This window comes from Crinia signifera, chromosome 11 (genome assembly GCF_055691185.1).
Source record: "Crinia signifera chromosome 11, ASM5569118v1, whole genome shotgun sequence".
In the NCBI taxonomy this organism is placed as follows: domain Eukaryota; kingdom Metazoa; phylum Chordata; class Amphibia; order Anura; family Myobatrachidae; genus Crinia; species Crinia signifera.
The window spans coordinates 103,582,271-103,607,260 of NC_139227.1; the positions used below are offsets into that span (position 1 = coordinate 103,582,271).

The 24,990-nt window shown below is 47.7% G+C and overlaps 1 protein-coding gene across 2 annotated transcripts; it reads left to right on the forward strand.

The window, feature by feature from the left end:
• The first annotated feature begins 4,626 nt into the window (after positions 1 to 4,626).
• Positions 4,627 to 23,404, forward strand: CSRP3 (cysteine and glycine rich protein 3). 2 transcript variants are annotated; one of them, XM_083164068.1, is made up of 7 exons: positions 4,628 to 5,070; positions 15,298 to 15,578; positions 17,897 to 18,024; positions 19,547 to 19,715; positions 22,005 to 22,137; positions 22,560 to 22,653; positions 23,177 to 23,404. In XM_083164068.1, exons 3-7 carry the CDS (start codon positions 17,913 to 17,915, stop codon positions 23,251 to 23,253), a joined length of 585 nt encoding a protein of 194 aa, XP_083020194.1. In that variant the 5' UTR covers positions 4,628 to 5,070; positions 15,298 to 15,578; positions 17,897 to 17,912; the 3' UTR covers positions 23,254 to 23,404. The 2 variants fall into 2 exon arrangements, with proteins under 2 accessions (XP_083020195.1, XP_083020194.1); XM_083164069.1 differs by lacking the exon at positions 15,298 to 15,578 and having other exon boundaries at positions 4,627 to 5,070.
• Positions 23,405 to 24,990: the final 1,586 nt, after the last annotated feature.

The window sequence follows — 24,990 nt, forward strand, 5'->3', positions numbered from 1 at the left end:
TAAATTTTCTGCTTGTGAGACAAATAATCATACCACTCAAAATAGTTAATAACTAACATAGACCATATGTCTACTTTATGTTTCCATCATTATTTCAGCCTCCTTTTAATTTTTTTGGACACTAGGAGGCTTAAAATATGAATAGCAAATTTTCAAGAAAATTTCAAACACTGTTTTTTTTAGGGACCAGTTCAGTTCTGATGTGACTTTGAGGGACTTGTATGTGAGACACCCCCATAAATGATGCCATTTCAAAAACTGCACCCCTCACAGTATTCAAAACAGCATTTTGGAAGTTTGTTAACCCTTTAGGTGTTTCACAGGAATTAAAACAAAGTGTAGGTGAAATTTCAAAATTTCATTTTTTTTGCAGATTTGCAATTTTAATACATTTTTCTAAGGAACACAGTAGATTTTACTAGAGAAATGTGACTAAAAATTGATTCCCCCAATTCTTTTGTTTTCATAAATATCCTATATGTGGCCCTAGTGTGCACGTTGACCAAACCACAGGCTTCATAATAGAAGGAGCACCTACTTGATTTTGGAGCCTCCTTTTTATGAGATTATTTTTTAGGCACCATAAGATGCTAAAAGTTAGTAACCCCCCCACAAGTGACCCCATTTTGCAAACTACACCCCTCAGGGAATTCATCTAGGGGTATAGTGTACATTTCAAACCCCCAGGGGTTTCACCAATTGTGGTACAACTGGGCTGTGAAAATGAAAAATTACATTTTTTACACAAAAATGCAGTTCTGGCTCAATTTTTCATTTTCACAAGGAATGAAGGAGACAAAGCACCCCAAAATCTGTGCCCCAATTTCTCCTGAGTACGGCAATGCCTCACATGTGACCAAAAAATACCATTTGGGTGCATGGCAGGACTCAGAAGGGAAGGAGTGATATTTGGATTTTGCAGCACAGATTCTGGTGGAATGTTGGTGGGTGCTATGTCGCATTAGCAAGACCCCCAAAGCACCAATACAGTGGAACCCCCCCACAAGTGACCCCATTTTGCAAACTACACCCCTCAGGGAATTCATCTAGGGGTATAGTGTACATTTCAAACCCCCAGGGGTTTCACCAATTTTGATACAACTGGGCTGTGCAAATGAAAAATTACATTTTTTTACACATAAATGCAGTTCTGGCTCAAAATTTTTCATTTTCACAAGGAATGAAGGAGACAAAGCACCCCAAAATCTGTGCCCCAATTTCTCCCGAGTACGGCAATGCCTCATATGTGACCAAAAAATACCATTTGGGTGCATGGCAGGACTCAGAAGGGAAGGAGTGATATTTGGATTTTGCAGCACACATTCTGGTGGAATGAATGGTGGGTGCTATGTTGCATTAGCAAGACCCCCGAAGCACCAATACAGTGGAACCCCCCACAAGTGACCCCATTTTGCAAACTACACCCTTCAGGGAATTCATCTAGGGGTATAGTGTACATTTCAAAAACTGCAGAAAAAAAATTATATCAACCCTGTGCCAAAAATGCTGTTCAGTGATGTACGTCACTGATCAGCGCTCAGCGGCCACAGGACACCCACAAAAGCAACGTGGGTGTAAAAACAAAACCCCACTGCACTCTCCAAAAAAAAAACTGCAGATCAGTGATGCAGTGATGCAACACTGATTAGCAGTGAGGGGCAGCAGGCACACAACTGTGGGTGCAACCTGACAGGGTATATATAAAAAAAAAAACCTGCACCCCCAAAAAGTTGCTGATCAGTTAATTTATACTGATCAGCACAAAAGGGGGGGCAGCAGTCAGTTGCACAGGCAGCACAACCTTTGGTGCAACTGACAGGTATATATATATAAAAAAAAAAACCTGCACCCCCAAAAAGTTGCTGATCAGCACAGATATACTGATCAGCACAAAAGGGGGGGCAGCAGACACAAAATATAGCACTCTCTATCACTCTCTGTCACTATCTGTCACTCTATGACACTGCAGCAGCAGCACACAGGAAGTCACAAGATCCAGGAAGCATCCAGCTGCTGGCAGCACGCTACCAGCGGTGATCAGGTAAGTATCAGGCAAGGATCAGGTCAGTATATCACGACAGATTGGCACGGTGACCGCTCTGCACGCAATTCCAGACCGGAATAGCGTCTGCAGCGCAGTCACCGTTAGTTTAAATCACGCGCCATGGCTGTAATTGGTCCGTCGGTCCGACGGACCAATCACAGCCTTGGGGGCAGGTGGGGTGAGGTGTGGTCATCACCGGTGACCCTCACGCCCCCTCACACCCGGCGGTGATTGATCCCTGTGTTACCGAGCGTCTAAATTCGCGTCTGATTCGCCGGTAACACAGGAAAACGCTGCGAATGGCTGTTCACATTGAACAGCCAATCGCAGCGATCGCCGACGGGGGGAAGGCATCGCCGCCACCCCCGGGCATGCTGGGACATGTCTGCTGTCAGGGACAGCAGACATCGTCCCTCTGTCACCGCGTCCCTAGACGCGGTGACAGTTTAAAGTCATGACGTATATATACGTCATGTGTCGGGAAGTACATCCCGGCCATGACGTGTATATATACGTCAAATGTCGCGAAGGGGTTAATGGTTTTAAACTGTAATTTTATAAAGGTTATATTCCTTACCCTCCCGGACGGGACAGATACGCTTTTGAGTTCAGCGGCTGTACAGGAGATCAGCCGAGCTTGGGTATTTTTTTTTTTTTTTAAAGGGGCAATCATTTACAAGGTAAAACCATGCTTTGTAAAGGATTGCCTCTGTACACGGTGTTCCAAGTTCGGCCAATGTCCTGCACTGCCACTAAACTGATGCAATTACATAGAAACATAGAATTTGACGGCAGATAAGAACCACTTGGCCCATCTAGTCTGCCCCTTGTTTTAAACCTGTTACCTCAAACCATATTTGATCCTTATTTTTTTGTAAGGATATCAATATGCTTATCCCAAGCATGTTTAAATTGTACTACTGTATTTGCGTCTACCACCTCTGTTGGGAGGCTATTCCACTTATCTACTACTCTTTCTGTGAAAAAATTCTTCCTCACATTTCCCCTGAATCTTCCTCCCTGTAGTGTCAGTGCATGTCCTCGTGTTCTGTTGCTCCTCTTCCTGTGAAGAATGTCTCCCACCTGTACCTTGTTAAAGCCCTTGATATATTTGAAAGTTTCTATCATGTCCCCCCTTTCCCTTTTCTGCTCTAAAGTATACATATTAAGATCTTTTAGTCTTTCTTGGTACGTTTTGTGATGTAGGCCATGCACCATTTTAGTTGCTCTTCTTTGTACAGTCTCTAATGTATTTACAGATGGGTCAGGTCCCATCTTTGCAGGGGATGGCGCTGGCGTCGCCAGCCGCCATCCCCCGCCAGCGCCATGGCGATGGTGAGAAGGGGACGCGCGCGCACGAGCGGCGCGCGCGTCCCCTTCCGACGGCGATTCGATCCGTTCCCCCGGGTCCCGCCGGCTTGCCGGCGGTAACCCGGGGTCCCCGCCGCCTGCCCGCACCCCCCCTAACCCTGTCCGTCTCCCTGAGGCGGAGACGGACAGGGTTTCCGTCGCGCTAGCGACGGAGACTGAGACGCGCGTGCGTCTCAATCTCCTCGCTGGCGAGGCTGCTGGCGGGTCGCCAGCGCGTACGTTCTGGCGACCCGCCAGCAAGGATGTAGACAGTAACATACTGTATATCCTTCTGGAGATATGGCCTCCAGAACTGAACACAATACTCTGAGGTCGTACCAATGACCTATACAGTGGCATTATTACTTCTTTCTTTCTACTGCTGATACCTCTCCCTATGCAACCAAGTTATCTGACTTGCCTTCTTCATTGCTTTGTTACATTGCCTACCTGCATTTAAGTCCCCTGAAATAGTGACACCTAGATCCCTCTCTTCCTCAGTAGTTTCCATTATAGTGCCATTTATACTATATTGAGTCTTTGGATTTCTGAGACCCAAGTGCATGATTTTGCATTTTTTGGCATTAAACTGTAGTTGCCATTCTCTTGACCATTTCTCTAATCTGCCTAGATCCTCAGTCATTTGTTTTACCCCTCCTGGTGTGTCTACCCTGTTGCATACATTTGTGTAATCTGCAAAAAGGCACATTTTACCCTCAATTCCATTTGCAAAATCACCAATAAAGATATTAAAAAGCACCGGTCCAAGTACAGATCCCTGGGGTACTCCACTTGTAACCTTTCCCTCCTTTGACTGTACTCCGTTTACTACAACTCTCTGTTTTCTGTCCTGCAACCACGCTCTTATCCATTCAACTATCTAAAGGCCCCCATACACTATGCGATTTTTGGCCGATTTCACCCGATTTCGGCACTTTGGGCCGATAAATCGGGTGAAATCGGCCCTAAATCGCATGTTTGTGACATCTGATCCAATCTGATGCGCGTTCCCGTGCTCATCAGATTGGATCAGGTGGTCGGACCTGCAGAACATAAGATATATCGGCATCTGAGCCATCATGGGCACATCGTGGGTGCTTTTTAGCACCCACGATGTGTCAGATCCGATTTATCTATATGTTGAACTCTGGGTACCTCCGGCTCCTTCAGGTGCGCGGCCATCCTCCCCCAGTCAGAACGAAGCAGCAGCCTGGAGCACGTCACAGGCGCGACGGACACTGACAGGAGAGGATTGCAGAGGGCAGAGTGCGGCAGTGACACGCTTCCCTGCTTAAAGATTCTCTCCCCTGCTGCTGTATGTACGGGCTTCAGAGCCCGGACCCCCCTCCCCTGCTGCTGAATGTACGGGCTTCAGAGCCCGGACCCCCCCCTCCCCTGCTGCTGAATGTACCTCAAGATTCTCTCCCCTGCTGCTGAATGTACGGGCTTCAGAGCCCGGACCCCCCCCCTCCCCTGCTGCTGAATGTACGGGCTGTCTGTAGAGCCCTGACCCCCCCTCCCCTGCTGCTGAATGTCAGTACGGGATGTAGAGCCCGGGACCCCCTCTCCCTCTCCCCAGCTGCTGAATTGAGACACTGACCATAAAGATGTAATGGAGTTATGGCTTCTTAGCAGCAATGTACAAAAAACATTTATTTTCTAAATTGCATCTACTGGTAAGATAACTGGATGTGTGTGTCCTTCCTTGTCTGTCCACCTCCACACTTGGGGCGGGATTCTCTAAAATCCTCAGCCCTCTTCGCCGGCCACCGCATTTCTAATGACCGCATATTCTCTAAAATATGCGGTCATTAACGCAAGGGACAGCTCTTGCGGTAAGAGCTGTCCCTTGCGATGCGGCGCCGTTGCTGGACTTCCGGGTCTATGACCCGGGAGTCCGTCTGCGCATGCGCAGACTGACGCGCAGGGCATGCTGGGAGGGATCCGTGACGGATCCCTCACACACCGCTGCGGTAAGAAGCCCATAGGCTTCTGCAGGGAACCGCCAGCTTTTGCTGGCGATTCCCTCCGCAGCGGTGACACTGCGGAGGGAGGTTAGAGAATACAGAAATGCGGTAAAAACCCCGATAACGGGGTTTTTACCGCATTTCTGTAATAGAGAATCTCGCCCTTGTTATAAAATGCACTGACATCAAGCTATTATATCAGAATAAATGCAAACAGCTAATTACTGTCACAAAACTGTGCTGTGGGCGAGCGGCGACAGCGAGCAGGGCTTCCTGCTCGCTGTCACCACTCACCCTGTCAGTAATCAACGTACCCCCCCTCATACGCCAATTGGCGTATGCGGCTCCAGAAGCAGCGAGACTCACGGCTAAATACAGCGAGTTTTCTGCATTAGCCGCGAGTCTCGCTGTTTCGGGGAATTATCGCCGTCCTGTGACGGCGAGGATTCCCCCAGAACGTTGAATAGAGCAAGCATCCGGCGCGGGGGTTAAACAGCGAGGATCGCTGGTTTTCTGCAATCCTTGCTGTTTAACCCCCTCACCGGGCGCATTGAATACCTGCTATAGTGTGTGTGTGTATGTGTATATATATAAATACATTCTCCTTTTCTCAGAACAGTAATACCTGCATGGTGTAGCACTTTTCAGGCCACTCCCTAGGTCCATCCCATCAGATAAATCTCATGGCACATCCAATTTGCGTCAGATAAATCACGTGATTAATCACATGTGATAAATCACATGTGATTTATCTGACACAAATTGGATGTAAAAAATGGCACATCAAGTGTCAAATTGTATGTAGGCGTCCTGGGAAGCTGCCAGGGAAATTCAAGGGAAATCAGATGCAATTTTACAGGTCAGATAAATCTCATAGTGTATGGGGGCCTTTAGAATCCAATCCCAAGCTTTCAAGTTTATTTAACAGTCTGCGATGTGGGACAGTGTCAAAAGCTTTACTAAAGTCTAGATAAGCTACATCTACAGCCCCACCTTGATCTATTACTTTAGTCACCCAGTCAAAAAAGTCAATAAGATTTGTTTGACATGATCTTCCCCCCAGTAAACCCATGCTGTTTTGGATCCTGTAAATTGCTGGTTTTGAGATATTCTATAACTCTTTGTTTTAAGAGTGTTTCCATCAATTTCCCTACTACTGATGTAAGGCTCACTGGTTGATAGTTGCTTACCTCTTCCTTGCTTCCACTTTTGTGCAGTGGGACTACATTCGCTGTTTTCCAGTCCTCTATCTCGTTGTCTGATATCCTGATTTGTTCCCAGCAGACTGACTCACATATTTATTCTTTTGGTTCATGGGGATATTCAGTGTGAGGGTCACTGCAGTCGAGCTTGCTCGACCACCGTGACCCAGTCCCGTTCTGGGTCAGCTCGACCGAGAACACGCAGGCGGGATTCAATCTCCCGTCTGCCAGGGAGTGAGAAGGGGGCGTGGCCGTGAGTTGCGGCAAGGAAGAGGCGAGCTGCAGCCGGCAGCTCGATACTTCCCGGCTGTTCTCGGCAGAACAAGCCCGACAGCTAGTGATGTCGGGCTCGTTGTGCCGAGATACCCTGCTCAATGCTGTCGGGGAAGACGGCATTGAATAGGGCCCGGCGGGCATCTCCCCGACAGGAGATGATTGAATATCCCCCTTAAGGTGCCCACACACTAGAAAGATCTGCGATCGTAAGATGTGGGCATAAATTCGCCTTGAAATCTTTTGGCCGTCCTGGACAAAAGATTTCAGGCAAGCGCACATCTTTACCAAAGATTTTTCTTAAGATCCCGTGTGGGTTCCTATGGATCTTTTGTTAAATCTTCTGATCTTTCGTGCAACACGTAAGATCAGAAGATTCAGCTAAAGATCCACGGGAGCGAGCATCGGACCGATTATTGGTAAACATCGGATGATATATCGGCCGATTTATCGGCAATCGGCCCAAAAATCGTTCTAGTGTGTGTGCACCTTAAGTGTCCGGTTTTAAATCATGATTTCACTTTTGATTAAATATTTAAAAAAAATAAAGTTCCCTACATCGTCTGCTGAAGGGGTACAAAGTGACCTGGTGACACGTGCCAACTTTCATCACCAACTGGCGTCTGCCAATGTGTCTCAGCGCGCAATACCTCCTGTGTTGGTGGTCCAGAAATTTTTAATTAACTAAATTGTAAAACTTCCATCCTTGGTGTCGATACGTTTATGACTACTACACTCATCCGCCGCTCTGTGATAACAGAAGTCTTGTCGGCATGGATTCAGGAATGAGAGAAATGTGTTAGTCTGTCCCGCAGTTTTCCATGATGTCACCTTTCAGCACCACATCAGTGGGTAGCCGGTTATCTGCTGATAGACTGGCAATGTAACCAGAATACAGAGGTATTTCCTTGGCAGACGATATATTTAGCACGTCTTCTTTTTAATGGGATGGACTAACAGAAAGCTTTATCTGAGTGCAATTACTTTTATAGATCGTTAAATATAAGTTTTCAACAATTAGAATGAACAGCCAGGATCTATTGTATTATAATGTAGGTAAGGCTATGGGGTAATGTGGCCTCTCCTGTATATGGTGTGAATAGCAGAAGTCACAGAGGAGTTGGGCATTGAAAACAAGCCAAGGGCTAACGTAAGTCTGACCAATGCGCTGCTGCCTACAGAGTGTCCAATAAGATCTTGTTTAATTGGGAATCCCAAATGAAAGCTCCGATATGCTTCAAAATCCAGCAACTGGCTCCAAAGAGCCCCAGTTTATGTTTGCAGCCAAGTTTGGCATTAATCCTGGCACAGGTGGTGTTTGACCGGCGGTGGTGGATTTTGCCCGTGAGGGTGATTACAGCAACTACTGTTAATGAATTTAAATCAAAACTCAATGCATATTTGGCCACTAAGGGAATCCTATAGATATGACTTAAGTCAGTAGTTACAAGTTAGATAGGTGGAACTCGATGGACTCATGCATGTTATTGCAGCCCAAAAGCGTATCTCCCGCCTGCAGTGACTGCTGTCTCATTGGAAGTGTTCCCTGCTAATCACAGGCACAGACCCAGGGGGCAGTGTTCTCCACAGGACTGACAGTCCGCTTGTGACAGTAGAGTGAGTGCTTACCGTGATTTATATGATTTTATAAAGTGGTTCGAGCGGATGCGTAAAAAAAGCCAGAAGCGTGGCAAGTGCAACTGTGTAAGCTCCGGTTAGCCGCAAACATAGTCGCTGGGAAGCTGGCTGCGGGAACATGACGCTGACTTAGGGTTGCCACCTCACTGGTCATCAATTCCTGGAGATTTCAATCTCAAACGAATGCGTGTGCTCCCGGGGAAGAGGGCGTGGCCTAATAAAATGGGTGTGGTCTATTTAAAAAGTGGGCGTATTAGTCCTGGGGGACCCTAGTGTGCTGGATATCGTGATGTGTGACTTAAGTATAATAATAGTGTATATACATCGGACCTCATATAATCATACACACACACACGCTGATGTTCGTGAGTCGGAGGGCGAGCGGCAGCGGCGGGCCTGCAGTACAAAGACTCGCGAGATGATGACATCATCTCACGAGCGTGAGGCTGCGAGAATCCGGGAAACTGGAAAAGCCTCCTTGAGGGTTGCCACCCAAAACGGGAGATTCCCAGAAATCCGTGGGAGGTGGTAACCCTACTATGACTACATAAGTGCTGCCATGAAACTACACAGGTACCACAGAATCTGATTGGTTGCTATGGGCAACATTCCATCTTCAATAGAACTCCCATCTTAGTAAATTGACCCCTCCGTGTACTTTGCAGCATTGTTGATAAACCGTGTGCTTGCAGGGCTGCTGGGGGAAGGTCGGGGATGGGTGCTGGCATCTGACACGGGACAGAGGGAGGGGAAGTGTTTTAGCTGTGAGCTCATTCACCATCTATTCATAGCAGGGGGAGATTGTGGCTCTATTCTCTGAAGATAATGACAACTGACCAGACTCAGTATCACACTCTGTAATCATCGCCGCCCGCCACCTTTGTGTGATATGTGAGCTTTGCAGCTATTTGATCTAGACAGAGTCAGAATCTACTTTAATCAGTATGAATCTGATCTGTGTCACAGCTGCAGAATTGTACATGTTCTGCTGAACGTTCCGTCCACATAAGACACGTATATAATAACTACAGAGATCGAATTTTATTTATATCCCCCGCCCCCCCACAGACACACACACTCCACTACTATCATCCGCTGCTTGTGGCTTCAGCTGATTTACTGCGTAGAAGGCGTAATGTTTTGTGAATAGTGCTTTACATAGTTTGCGCCCTTCTTACATGTAGCGTCACTGTGGACCTCTGTTTAGTAAACTAGGTTGAGTTGAGAATGTCATCCCGGGGCTTGTCATATTTATTTATTATTTATTTTATTTACAGTGTCTTATATAGCAGCAGATTCCGTTGCGCTTTACAATAGTAGACGGTGATAAAACAAACTGGGTAACAACAGACAGACTTAGAGGTAGGAGAGCCCTGCTGCAAGCTTACAGTCTATAGGGACATAGGAGGGAAACACAAGGACAGGCACCAGTAATAACATAGCAGTCCCACCAAGTTACAAGTCCAGAAGGGAAGCTATATAATACATGAGTGCCTCAGAGGGTTATGCGTGTGGAACTTAAATATGATAGGCTTGCCTGAAGAGGTGAGTTTTCGGGGAACACTTGAAAGTTTGGAGGCTACTGGAGAGTCTTATTGTGCGTGGAAGAGCATTCCATAGGGTGGGAGCAGCCAGATAGTGAATAGTAAATGGGAGCTGGTGATCCGTGCAGAATAGAGACGCAGATAATCTTCAGAGCGGAGTGGTATATGCTGGTGCAATATGGTTAATAGCTTTATATGCTAGTAGAAGGGTTTTAGATTGAATTATGTAAAACACAGGTAACCGATGGAGGGACTGGCAGAGCGGATCAGCAGACAATGAGCATCTTGATAAGAAGATCAGCCTAGAAACAGCATTAAGAATGGACTGCAGTGGCGAGAGTCTGTTCTTGGGAAGACCAGTTGGACTATAGTCAATGCTGGATATAATGAGTGCATGGATAAGAGATTTAGTAGTGTCTTGTGTAAGTTAAGGCCCCCATACACTATGCGATTTGGTCCCGATTTCACCCGATTCAGATGAATCGGGCCAAATCGCAGGTATAGACACCTGGTCCGACCCAATGCGTGGTCCCGTACGCATCGGGTCAGATTCAGGAGGTCGGACCGGCTGCACATAAGATTTGCTAAATCTTATGTGCAGCCGGGCAGGGGCCACAGGCGGCGGATGCTGGCGAGGGAGATGGGCAGGGGGAGCCGGAGCAGGGAGCTGTCAATGCTCCGTCTGGTGGAGGGAGCAGGGGGGGGGGGGACGCTTCTAGTAGCGCAGAGGCGGGGTTGGCTGAGCGCTCTCTCAGCCAGTCAGCAATTGGCTGAGAGAGCGCTCAGCCAATCACAGGCCGCCCATTCATTGTATGGGCTTTTTTTTTTCTCCAGCGCTGACAGCTCCCGGCTCCCCCTGCCTGCCTCTACGTTACTGCCGCCTGTGTCCCCCGCAGCGTCCGCTGCCTCTAGGCTACTAGCAGCGCCCCCGAGCCACCTCGCAGCGTCCTCCACCCGCCACCTGGATGTCCCTTGCCCCCCTGCTCCCTCCACCTTGTAGCTCCCCGGGAGTTGCAAATGATACATCGCATGCGATGTATCGTTTGCAAAACTTGGCACATCAGTGCCTAATCGTGTGTCCCCCTCCCGGGGAGCTGCAGGGGGAAATCAGGTCCGACAAGTCGGACTAATGTATGGGGGCCTTTAGGGTCATATCTTGGATATGTTTTTTTAGATACATGTAACATGATTTGGAGACAGATTGAATGTGGGGAACAAAGGACAGTTCAGAGTTGAGGATAACCCCTAGGCAGCGAGCTTGTGGGGTAGGGTAGATTGTCGTGTTGTTGACAGTTATGGAGATATCAGGATGGTAACTGTTATTGGTGGGAATATAAGTAATTCCATTTTGGAAATGTATTAAGTTTGAGGTGGCGAGAAGACATCCAAGATGAGATGGCAGAGAGGCATTCAGAGACTCAGCCCAAGATCACTGGTGACAACTCTGGGGTTGACAGATAGATTTGAGTATTGTCCGCATACAAGTGATACTGAATTCAGAAAGAGCTGAATAGTTTGCCATGAGATTAGGTATAGATTGAGAAAAGAAGAGGACTGAAAACAGATCCTTGTGGAACTCCGTTTGACAGAGGCAGTGAAGAGGAGGTAGAGTCAGAGAAGAGAACACTGAAAGAGTGGTCATATGATGATGTGTGGTTGTAATGTATATAACGAGTACTACTGTGTGGTGCATGTGTAAGGAGCACCACTACTGTGTGGCATACTGTATAAGGGTCAATACTACTATGTGGCATAATGTGTAGGGGGCACTACTACTGTGTGGTGTAATGTAATGTGTTCTATTTTTACGTCCGACTGCAAACCAGTTTACAATTCCAATATCATTATTAAATTTGCCGATGATACAACATTAATTGGCCTAATTAATAACAACGATGAAACGGCATATAGAGAGGAGATTCAGCACTTGGCTGAGTGGTGTAGTGCCAATAATCTCTTTCTCAACGCAAGCAAAACAAAAGAGATCGTGGTAGATTTTCGAATAAAATCTACCCCAGTTATGCCGGTACAGATTAATGGGACAAATGTTGACCCGTCTCTAATTTTAAATTCTTGGGCACTTATATCTCTGAGGATTTAACATGGTCAACTAACATAACGCCTTTTTTTTCTCAGAATGCTGAAAAAACAACAATTGTCACTGCAAATTTTGGTAAATTTTTATCGTTGTGCAGTGGAAAGCATTCTGACCAGTTGTATCTCCGTCTGGTATGGGAATTGTACTGTTGCAGAACGGAAGTCAATCCAGAGGGTGATTAAACTGGCCCAACGGATAATGGGTACTACTCTACTACTCTCCCTTCTGCTGATGACATTCAGCGGAAGCGTTGTCTGCGTAGGGCGCATAATATCTTAAAAGATGGTACCCACCCGGCTAATGGGTTGTTTGTATTACTGCCTTCGGGTAGACTGTTTAGTTGCCTAAGGAATAGGACCAGTAGGATGAAGAATAGTTTTTTTTCCTAGGGCCATTTTAGAATTAAATGCTAGTTTGGGTCATGGGGGGAGGGTAATTGGGACTTAAATTTTATGGTAAATTATCTGTGGATCATTTTTTTATTTTATTATATGTTTGTATTTGGATGGATGCTAAACTGAATTTTGTCACCCTAATTGGGGTGATGACCTACCTCCATGTCTGTCTGTTGTTACCCAGTTTGTTTTATCACTGTTTACTATTGTAAAGCGCAACGGAATCTGTTGCGCTATATAAGAAACTGCAAATAAATAAATAAAATAAATGACAATAAAGACTAATCTAATCTAAGGGACACTACTGTGTGGGGGTAATGTTTAAGAATTATACATTCTACCATTAAATAGTTTTTAGTTTTTTTTCCCTGATCTCGGCCAAGATTATGGGATTAACCACCACGTCCAGGTAACTTTATCATGAGGAAAGTCCCTAATATTCCAAGGGTTCACGCCTAGGGTGTGGAACACCCCTAAACCATCCCAAGGCAACACACTAGTCAGAGCAAGCAAATGAAGTGTTAAAAAGTGTTCTTAGAAATGTAAGACTTCCACAGAGTCTAAAGCCACTGACCCGCTCCTCTGTAGTTCCCTGAGATGGTGTGTTTTAAAGCAGGCATGCCTACGGTGCACCCATTCATTGGCTACCTGCCAGTGCGGAGAGAAATGGAGCTCTCACCCCTTGTGTGGAGGTGCACCTTCCCTACTCCCACCTGTATTACTCCCACTGGGTGCACCCTCACACCTACCCTACTCCCACCTGTACTCACACTGGTACACCGTCACACCTCCCCTACTCCCACCTGTACTACTCACACCTCCCCTACTCCCACCTGAATTACTCCCACTGGTACACCCTCACACCTCCCCTACTCCCACCTGTACTACTCACACTGGTACACCCTCACACCTGTACTACTCACACCGGTATACACCCTCACACCTCCCCTACTCACACCGGTACACCCTCACACCTCCCCTACTCACACCGGTACACCCTCACACCTCCCCTACTCACACCGGTACACCCTCACACTGGTACACACTCACACCTTCCCTACTCCCACCTGTACTACTCACACTGGTACACCCTCAAACCTTCCTTACTACCACCTGTACTACGCACACTGGTACACCCTCACACCTCCCCTACACCCACCTGTACTACTCACATTGGTATGCTCTCACACCTCCCCTACACCCACCTGTACTGCTCACACTGGTACACCCTCACACCTCCCCTACTCCCACCTGTACTGCTCACACTGGTACACCCTCACACCTCCTCTACTCCCACCTGTACTGCTCACACTGGTTACACACTCACACCTCCCCTGCACCCACCTGTACTACTCACATTGGTATGCTCTCACACCTCCCCTACACCCACCTGTACTGCTCACACTGGTACACCCTCACACCTCCTCTACTCCCACCTGTACTGCTCACAGTGGTTACACACTCACATCTCCCCTACTCCCACCTGTACTGCTCACACTGGTACACAATCACACCTCCCCTACTCCCACCTGTACTACTCACACTGGTACACACTCACACCTCCCCTACTCCCACCTGTACTACTCACACTGGTACACCCTCACACCACCCCTACTCCCACCTGTGCTACTCACACTGGTACACCCTCACACCTCCCCAACACGCACCTGTGCTACTCACACTGGTACACCCTCACACCTCCCCTACACGCACCTGTGCTACTCACACTGGTACACCGTCACACTTCCCCTACTCCCACCTGTACTGCTCACACTGGTACACCCTCACCCCTCCGCTACTCTCACCTGTACTACTAACACTGGTACACAGTCACACCTCCCCTACTACCACCTGTAGTACTCCCAGTGGTACACCCTTACACCTCCCCTACTCCCACCTGTACTACTCACACTGGTACACCCTCACACCTCCCCTACTCCCACCTGTACTACTCACACTGGAATACCCTCACCCCTCCCCTACTCCCACCTGTACTACTCACACTGGTACACCGTCACCCCTCCCCTACTCCCACCTTTACTACCCAGACTGGTACACCCTCACCCCTCCATTGAACAATGTATTATATGACGCATTAGCTGTGCACTATACCACTAATAACTGCATAAATCTATTTATTGCTTCAGAATACAGTATATAAAAGTCTGAAATTTCAAACTGCAGCTGTTTCTGCCGACGGGCTGTGTTCGGTAAGCCCCAAAATATTTCTACTGTTACTGTTTATAGTTTATTGCGCCCTGCGCTCAGGGTCAGTGACAGCACTGGTATTGCAGGGACTTTGCTGATGTCAGGGTTGCAGTTCTGTTTCTTTGTGACCATTTTAAGGGACATATATAGTTTACTTTAGGTGATGTGAAGTAAGACTTACATCAGTAGAACAATAGGATCCTGCTTCTCTTAATTCAGTTTTTTTGCTGTTGTTTGCACAAGTAAATGTGCCCCCATACACAGTTCCGGTTTGGGCTGTTTTCATCCGATTCCGATGGATTGGATGAAAACTGGCCAAATTGGATGTGTTTTGAAATCCAATCGGATCCAGAGATCATGGGGGAAATGTAATAGGGTGAGAGATTCAGAAAGTGAGTAAGAAATCTGCATTGCTATGGGCAACCAATCAAATTCTATTATCTTCTAGAAGGTGTTAAATAAATAAGTAGATTCTGATTGGTTGCGATCTCACCCCTTACAATTGGCAGCATTAGGATTTAGCTATGGTTTTGTGCTGACCCTGTGTTTTGTGCGTGTTAACCATTTCCCTGCTGCAGCGCCTGCGCATGCTGGGGACATCAGTAACGGTGACATAAGATCCTGTCTGGGGCCGTGATGCAGAGTGACATTCCTGGACACATTGTTATCGCACGCCCCCGGTATTAGGAAGGAATCCAGGGGTTGATCAGCAGCTATTTTTAGACCTCTGATTTAAGAGATGTTCCTCCTCATCCATCATCACCCCGGAGAAGCTCTTTCTGGGGAATTAAAAGGTCCATGAGGCTGTCCAGAGCCAGCAGTCCCTGAGATACCAGCGGAGAGCGAGTCCCGGGAGCTGGTGAGTGACCACTTACTGCCATGTGTGATCACTGCTGCTGCTTGTATCAGGGCTGGGATTTCATGCCACCTGTATGTAATTGTTACTATAAATTGTCTTACCTTTGGGTGTAAATGACCTTGGGGTCTTTGTGCTAAGCCTTGGACAGAGGTAAAGTTGATTGAAATAACGTAACTGCCATGTTACAGGTTGGGCTTGAAAAATGACAGTTGGGAACTGATTGGTTGATACTTTCTCTCTCTCTCTCTCTCTCTCTCTCTCTCTGGCTCAGCGAGACAGAGAACTCGGCTTTCTGACAGTCCAGAAACATTGGATTTGGAATTACTCAGTGATAGAAGAGATTTTATAGTTTAATGGCTCAGTGGTTTTACTTTTGTGACGTCTCAGATTGCACAGAAGCGCAGGGCTTGTTCTGTGAAGCCTCAGTATTGCACAGAAGCTCAGGGCTTGTTCTGTGATGCCTCAGTATTGCACAGAAGCTCAGGGCTTGTTCTGTGATGACTCAGTATTGCACAGAAGCTCAGGGCTTGTTCTGTGATGACTCAGTATTGCACAGAAGCTCAGGGCTTGTTCTGTGACTCCTCGGTATTGCACAGAAGCTCAGGGCTTGTTCTGTGATGCCTCAGTATTGCACAGAAGCTCAGGGCTTGTTCTGTGACTCCTCGGTATTGCACAGAAGCTCAGGGCTTGTTCTGTGATGCCTCAGTATTGCACAGAAGCTCAGGGCTTGTTCTGTGAAGCCTCAGTATTGCACAGAAGCTCAGGGCTTGTTCTGTGATGCCTCAGTATTGCACAGAAGCTCAGGGCTTGTTCTGTGATGCCTCAGTATTGCACAGAAGCTCAGGGCTTGTTCTGTGAAGCCTCAGTATTGCACAGAAGCTCAGGGCTTGTTCTGTGATGCCTCAGTATTGCACAGAAGCTCAGGGCTTGTTCTGTGATGCCTCAGTATTGCACAGAAGCTCAGGGCTTGTTCTGTGATGCCTCAGTATTGCATAGAAGCTCAGGGCTTGTTCTGTGACACCTCAGTATTGCACAGAAGCTCAGGGCTTGCTCTGTGACGCCTCGGTATTGCACAGAAGCTCAGGGCTTAGGAGTTGGTTTAGGGGTCTACGGACTAAGCCTTGGAGAGATATAAAGTACCAGCCAAAGAGCTCCTAACTGCCAGTTTCTGAATGAGTTTGTAACATGGCATTTAGGAGTGGATTGGCTGGTATGTTATCTCCATTCCATATCACACACTTGTCTTTGTGTTGTAATAGCGCAGTGACACAGATGAGAGAACGTCTCGGTGATCAGATGACCTTCATTTTGTCATGGTCCAGGAACGCTGCACATATTCCTCAGCATGAATAAGTAGAATTTGTTTAAAGACTTGATCCATCAGGGTGGCTTTCTGGGTACTGAGAACCCCCCCCCCCTGTGTGCGCTGCTGATTGAATATACATATAAGATTCATAATGAGTTGCGCCTGAATATATTAATATATATACTTTTGTTTTCTACGGCATACATGTATAAGGAACAGACACTGACACATGCACAATGCAGATGGTACAGCACTGTGTCACCTTGTATAATGGGGAATGGGTCATGGGGTTGACACTATGAAGGTCGACAGGGCTTATGTTGACACATGAAATAAGTTGATGTGGCTAAGTTCACATTACACTTTTTTTGTTGCAAATATCGACGTAAGTTGACATGGGCACTATCAGTGTACCGCGTCCCCTTGCATGGCGAGCAGCTTTGGGCGCTGCGGATGGTAGGGTATGAAATAATGCCCGTTTCGGGGGGGGGGCGTATACAGGGCTTAAAGTAGTCCCAAAGATGTGGCAGAACTCATTTTCCGCCCATTCCCCACAAACACACACACTTTAACCCCTGGGTGTAACCTGGCACCCACTATAGTAATGCCCATGCATTTAGTGCCAGTCACATATTACCCTCTAAAATGTAGCCTCTTCCATTCAACCACCAACACGTTTGCACCAAGCCTGTATGAAGGTGATCGCCATCTATGGGACGGATCTTACTACTTGTGCACTTGTTGTATAAACACGTGGTTCTCAGACTGTCCTCAGGACCCGATTTAGTTCATATTTTCTAGGTCAATGGTGGAACTTTAAAATGCAGAGGTTGGTAACACACCTGTGCTTAACTAGGTGGTCTAAGATTTGTGGCAGTTGGTTACACACCTGTGTACCTGTTGGGGTCTGGGAAATGTGTCAGTTGGTGGTCCCTTCTGTAAGTTCCATGTACCAGTCCCATTCTCCTGCCATTTATCAGTGTCAATCAATAATCCCTGTGTTTTTCTCTAGACCCATAATTTGGACAATGCCGAATCTAGGTGGCGGTGCCAAGTGTGGTGCTTGTGAGAAGACGGTGTACCATGCGGAGGAGATCCAGTGTAACGGGCGAAGCTTCCACAAGACGTGTTTTACATGCAGTAAGTACATACTGTATTCCTGCAGAACGGGCATGGGTCATAGGGTCAATCGAATAACTATACCCCTGCAGAACAGTGATCCACCTCTGCAGCAGCCCTATTTTGTAATATGCAGCAGCAACGAAGGGTTCTAAGACTTATATGAAAAAACAATAAGAGTATGGGGAATATTAACCAATGAAGGGCTATCCCTAAGGGTAGTTCTGTAGGATTTGGGTGGCCATTACTGGGGCTCTCTTTCCACAAATTTATCAGTGGAGGTTGTAGAATCCAAAGCCACCGACTGTAAATTTAGCAAAGAAAAGGTTCTGTAACCTATAGCAATCACAGATTATGTCTACAGCAAATCCAGCAAATGAATGGACTGTATGAAAAGGGGGTGGGGCCTGTGAAATTGCAACTCACCGGGACTGCTCTATGTATAATTTGATTTAAAAAATTGTAGGTGATTTTAATCTTGGCCGAAATGTTCTTCACCACTTCTCTAAAACCACTTTATATCATGGTTATTATACTTGGAACTTATAAGGAGACACAATTACTACTTACCGGGACCTGATTGGCCACTCCACTTTGTGTATCACAGCTGAGCGACACTTTTTGTCAGCCGCCACCTCTCGTGTATCTCAGGGCCTTGATGTACTTGTGGGGCCTTGCTGAAGTGACAGCTCTCAGGAATGGTCTGACAATGTCACTCTGTAGCTTTCCTTTCCATCTGTCACGGCAAATAGTCCCAGAGTTTCCAGGAATAAGTGGGCTTATCTGTCAGAGTTTCCATCCCACCGGCCCCAGGTTGGCACCGAGTCCTGACAGCCGATGAGTCACAATGAGCGCAGATTGTGAGCCAAAAATAGTGGGTGACCTGTCAGATCCACATTATCTACAGAGCTCTGCGTGTTGGAGCGCCAGTGGCCGGCCAAAATACTGGAACGGGCATGGACCTGGCAACTTATTAGAATCAGATTTCCTATTATCTTAGAGCATTACCGACTAAAACAATGCAATAAGATTGAGGCGTGTGGATCATTAGGTTCAACAGTCACCCATTGGGTCCAACCCATGGGGTTAACCTACACATCGTCAACATAGGAGACATTTCGACAGGGTCAGTAGGTCAACAGTGAAAAGGTAGACACCTAAAAGGTTGACAGGTAGGACAAATTGACACAGTAAAGAGGTTGCCATGGATACGGTCCACATTTAAAAAAAAAAACGTTGTGTGCTCATTTGGTTTGTCATTTTGTATGTTGAACCACACGACCCCATTAAAATGTTTAGCATAAACATCCAAGACGAGCCCCCTAACAAGCGTATATAAACGCTTCCCCCCAGCTAAGACACGTGATCCTGCACACGTACTTCCTGGCAGAGAACTTCCCTTCCCACTACCGTTCCCCCCTCACAGGTAGTAAGCGTAGTTGCGTCTATGGCTTTGGGTTCTCATATGTATGTGCCAGCAGGCGCCCCTGGTATGTGCGCCGGTTCTGCACACAGTGTGCCATCTGTACGTTATGTCTTGCAGTGGTCTGCCGGAAGGCCCTGGACAGCACTACGGTAGCAGCGCACGAATCAGAGATCTACTGCAAATCTTGTTACGGAAGGAAGTACGGCCCAAAGGGTTACGGATATGGGCAAGGTGCCGGGTGCCTCAGCACAGACACCGGGGAGAGATTTGGCATCGAAGTAGCTCAGTGAGTATGGATTCCTAATTTATATACGGATACGTAACCCGTCTGAGGAGTCTGGGTAATTATCTGCCTATCCTACAATCAGGGGAAACCGAGCAGCCAGTCCTGCCAAGGACTCACAAGTGGGAGCAACTGCCTGTAATCAGGTGACTGTTGGACCTAGTAGTAAGATTTTATGGGAGATTGGGGTAGATATAGAGATAAATGCAAGGGTGATAAAGAGAGATAAATGTCCAGCCAATAAGCTCCTTTCTGACTTTTTTCAAACACAGACAGCCTGCAACATGGCAGTTAGGAGCTGATTGACGGGACGTTTATCTCTCTTTATCACCCTTGCATTTATTTGGTTAAGGCTTAATACATCTGTCCCATTGTATGCCTCCCATGATGCCACTATAGCAGTGGTAGCCAACTCCAGTCCTCGAGAGCTACCAACAGTTCACGTTTTCCAGCTCACCTCGCTGCTGCTGCTGCACAAGTGCACTCATTACTGACTGACACATTATAAATGATCCACAGGTGGAGCTAATTTCTTCACTTGTGATTCTGTGAGGAGACCTGGAAAACGTTAACTGTTGGTAGCTCTTGAGGACTGGAGTTGGCTATCCCTGCACTATAGCAACTGATCCTGGGTGCAGCACCACCCCTCCCCTACCTCTGAAATGTGGTAGCGTAAATGACTGCGCATGGGACGGCCAGGCCAGGAGATGGATCCTGTGCCGTCAGCTGATTCCAATCATTGGATGATAGTATTTCCTGTCCTGGTACAGCCTGCGATTGTGGCCTGGTGCTGATAGAAGATATAACTAAGGCTGGTCCCTAAGTGCAGGTATATAAGTACCACGGTACTTATGTAGTATCTGGGCTGCCGATTTCTAAATCGGGTACATCGCATCGCATCGCATGCGACCATCCGATGCGATGCGATGCGATGACCCGATTTTTCCATAGGAATCAATGTTAAAATGGACTGAGTCCATTTTAACATGGAATTCAATGGTAAAAAGGGGTCCTTTTCATACCCCTACTATCCAAGTGGGCATGGAGTTGGATATAAACCTGTGGCGAGCGTAGCGAGCCACCGAGCCCGAAGCGTGGCGAGCGTAGCGAGCCCCGCGAGGGGACACAGAATACCGTCCCCTCGCCACGCTTCGGGCTCGGTGGCTCGCCACAGGTTTATATCCAACTCCATGCCCACTTGGATAGTAGGGGTATGAAAAGGACCCCTTTTTCCCATTGAATTCCATGTTAAAATGGACTCAGTCCATTTTAACATTGATTCCTATGGAAAAATCGGGTCATCGCATCCGATGGTCGCATGCGATGCGATGCGATATCGCATCGCATCTGATTGTATGCCTTATTTTAAGGCATACAATCAAAAAATCGTCAGCCCAGATACTACATAAGTACCAGTACCACTGGTCACAGTGTCCATGGTGTGTATTGGTCGCAGCGGTCATGGTGTCTATGGGCAGCACCGGTTCTGGTGTCCATGGTGTGTAGTGGTAGCAGCAGTCATGGTGTCTATGGGCAGCACCGGGTCCAGTGTCCATGGTGTGTATTGGTAGCAGCAGTCATGGTGTCTATGGGCAGCACCGGTTCCGGTGTCCATGGTGTGTATTGGTAGCAGCGATCATGGAGTCTATGGGCATAACAGGTTCTGATGTCCATGGTATGTATTAGTAGCAGCAGTGATGGAGTCTATGGGCAGAACCGGTTCTGGTGTCCATGATGTTTATTGGTAGCAGCGGTCATGGTGTCTATGGGCAGAACCGATCCGGTGTCCATGGAGTGTATTGGTAGCAACGATTATGGAGTCTATGGGCAGAACCGGTTCCGGTGTGTATTGGTAGCAGCGGCTGTGGTGACTATAGGCAGAACCGTTTCCTGTGTCCTTGGTGTATATTGGTAGCAGCGGTGATGGTGTCCATGGTGTGTATTGGTAGCAGCGTAGATGAAGTCTATGGGCAGAACTGGTTCGGGTGTGTATTGGTAGCAACGATTGTGGAGGCTATAGGCAGAACCGGTTCCGGTGTCCATGGTGTGTATTAGTAGCAGCGGTGATGGTGTCCATGGTGTGTATTGGTAGCAGCGGTGATGGAGTTTATGGGCAGAACTGGTTCCAGTGTGTATTGGTAGCAGCAGTCGTGGTGGCTATAGGCAGAACCGGTTCTGGTGTCCATGGTGTGTATTGGTAGTAGCGGTGATGGTGTCCATGGTGTGTATTGGTAGCAGCGGTCATGTTTTATATTATCTATTACTGTAACTAAAACCCAGGTGTTTTCACAGAACCCACCCGGCCCGGGGCTCACCCACCACCATACACACTTCCAAGTTCTCTCAGAAGATCGGCACCACGGATAAGTGCCTCCGGTGTGGTAAATCGGTCTACGCTGCTGAGAAGGTGATGGGCGGTGGCAGGGTAAGTGTTCGCACCATGCCAGTTTCTCTGATAATAACCATTAGCACACGGCTGTCACCATCTGACTAACAAACCTCACCCCATATATTCTGACACACCCGACACCAGTCTCAGCCCAACAATGGTATGGCAGATTTGGTACGAGATAGAAAGGGTAAGATTCTATGGAGATGTATTAAACCTTCTAAAGAGTGGAGAAGAGAAAATATTGGTGATGTTGCCCATAGCAACCATATTCTAGTACATTCTAAAAAATGATAGGAAATCGATGTTTGGTTGCTATGAGCAACGTCTCAACTCTGTGACACATCTCCTTGTAAGTGACATGACACATATGACACAGATTAGAACAATGATTTGTCCCTTGTACGGGACATCATCGCACAGATGACACTGATTAGAACAATGCTTTCTCCATGCAGCCCTGGCATAAAACCTGTTTCCGGTGCGCCATCTGCGGGAAGAGTCTGGACTCCACCACGGTGACTGAGAAGGAAGGAGAGATCTACTGCAAAGGTCCGAGAGAGATTTCTACCCAACATGGTTTTATTCTGATTGTGGCATTAATAGCTTGGTATACATGTACAGGCTGGAAGGGGAGACAGAAGCGCAGGCTGGAAGGGGAGACAGAAACGCAGGCTGAAAGGGGAGACAGAAACGCAGGCTGAAAGGGGAGGCAGAAGCGCAGGGGAGAGGGGTAACTTGGCATACACACCGGGGGACTTTGAGCTGACAGCCGCTCAGTTTTGCAGTTTCAGCTCCAAAGCCGCCCGTTGTGTAGGGGGCAGAGATATACGCAGTTTCCAGTGACCTGTTGGCGTTTGGGGCAGCTAATAAAGTCGTGCGCACAATACAATCCATACTATAACACAGGATGGGATAAGGCACGTCAGAGGATGACGCCAATTACAGGGAAGCGCTGGTGCTTGTAGTGCCACAGCAGCATTAGAGCTATAAGCTACAGTGTATATAGGCAGTGCTTATAACTAAGTGCTTGTGGCGTGACAGATAAAAGTAACGTCCTCTCTCTCTTCTGCAGTTTGTTATGCAAAAAACTTTGGTCCAAAGGGGATCGGATTTGGAGGTCTTACGCAGGTGGAGCAGAAAGAAGGGTGACCTGCTCATCCCACCGGCAATGTTATATAACCTGTCTATTCCTAGAATGTTCTTATTTCAAGATGTAAAAGTCTGAAATGAATGTCAGTGTTCGGCTAGAACTCATTGTCACTAAGTGCAGAGATCCTGCAGCGCTAGATAATAAATCCACTCACACTACCTGTTATCAGACTCCTGTGGCACACTCAGTAATACTGTCCTGCTGTATATTATACTCAATTCTTCTATGGTAACAAACAGAGGCTTCTCATAAACGGGGAGGCTGAGTCCTCACTGATAGTCAATGTCTGATGAGAAAGCGGACAGATTCTGATGAAGGACAGGAGGATGTGGAAACAATTTGTACACAATGCACACAGCTGTGCAGCTGGAAACGGTGAGATCAGGGGTGTGTACAGGTCTCATCTACTGATGGGAGGAGCTGTTAGTACATTTGTATGGACTGACCCAATAATGCTAACAGCATAATGCCTCTGTGGAATACATGATACAGTAATACCCCATACAGAGGGCGTGTGCCAGCGGTACACAGTAATACCCCCATACAGAGGGCGTGTGCCAGCGGTACACAGTAATGGATTCAGTATTGAATCCCGGCGGTCGGGATCCCGGCGTTCGGAATCCCGACAGCCGAAATGCCGACAAGGGGGGGACGTGGATCGCCCCCCCTTGCGGGCTCGCAGCGGGCCCGGTGCCTCGCTACGCTAATTTATTCTCCCTCCAGGGGTGTCGTGGACACCCCAGGAGGGAGAATGTGTCGGCATTTCGGCGGTCGGGATTCTGAACGCCGGGATCCCGACCGCCGGGATTTTAACTGCATCCCCACAGTAATACCCCCACACAGAGAGTGCGTGGGCGATGTGTTGTGTTTGCGCATATGCAAACGCCTCGCAAGTCCAAACACGGCGCGAACTCAGTGCAGAAAACGATCGGTTGGAACAATCTGAGCAGGGGGTGGAGAGGGGCGTGAAGGGCTGTTTGGGCTCATTACCATATGCGTGTGCCCCACGTTTCTTTGGCGTTCCCATGAAATCGCTGGGCGTACGTATGGTAATCCGGCTGTTACGCACATGTGGGGGGCGGACATATGACATTGCTGGATGTCAGCTGCCCGCCCATATCCCTGCTTTCGCACGGAGAAATGTCCCGAGTGCCCTGGAGCACTCGGTGCTGCCTGACCGCTCGGTCCATCATTCAATCATCGGCGACCATTGGAGAATGGGGGAGGTTCCCACAGATGGGGGAGGTGTTCACATGAAACATCCACTCGTGGTCTATTCGCTCTGCATCTTACCGCATTCAGAAGGTGTGAGCGATCTGTACGATAGGCGGGGCTAAGAACACTCGGTGCCCGTCCGAAATATACATCCGTCCGATTCAATCAGAATAAGACCCAGAGAGCGCGTGCTAGCAGTATACAGTAATGCCCCACACAGAGAGCGCGTGCCAGCAGTGTACAGCAATACCCCACACAGAGAGGGCGTGCCAGTGGTATACAGTAATATTCCATACAGAGCACACGCGCGCCAGCGTTATACAGTAATACCCCACACAGCGCACGTGTGCCAGCGGTATACAGTAATACCCCACACAGAACGCGCGCCAGAGGTATACAGTAATACCCCACACAGCGCACGCGTGCCAGCGGTATACAGTAATACCCCACACAGCACGTGCCAGCGGTATACAGTAATACCCCATACAGAGAAAGCGCGCCAGCGGTATACAGTAATACCC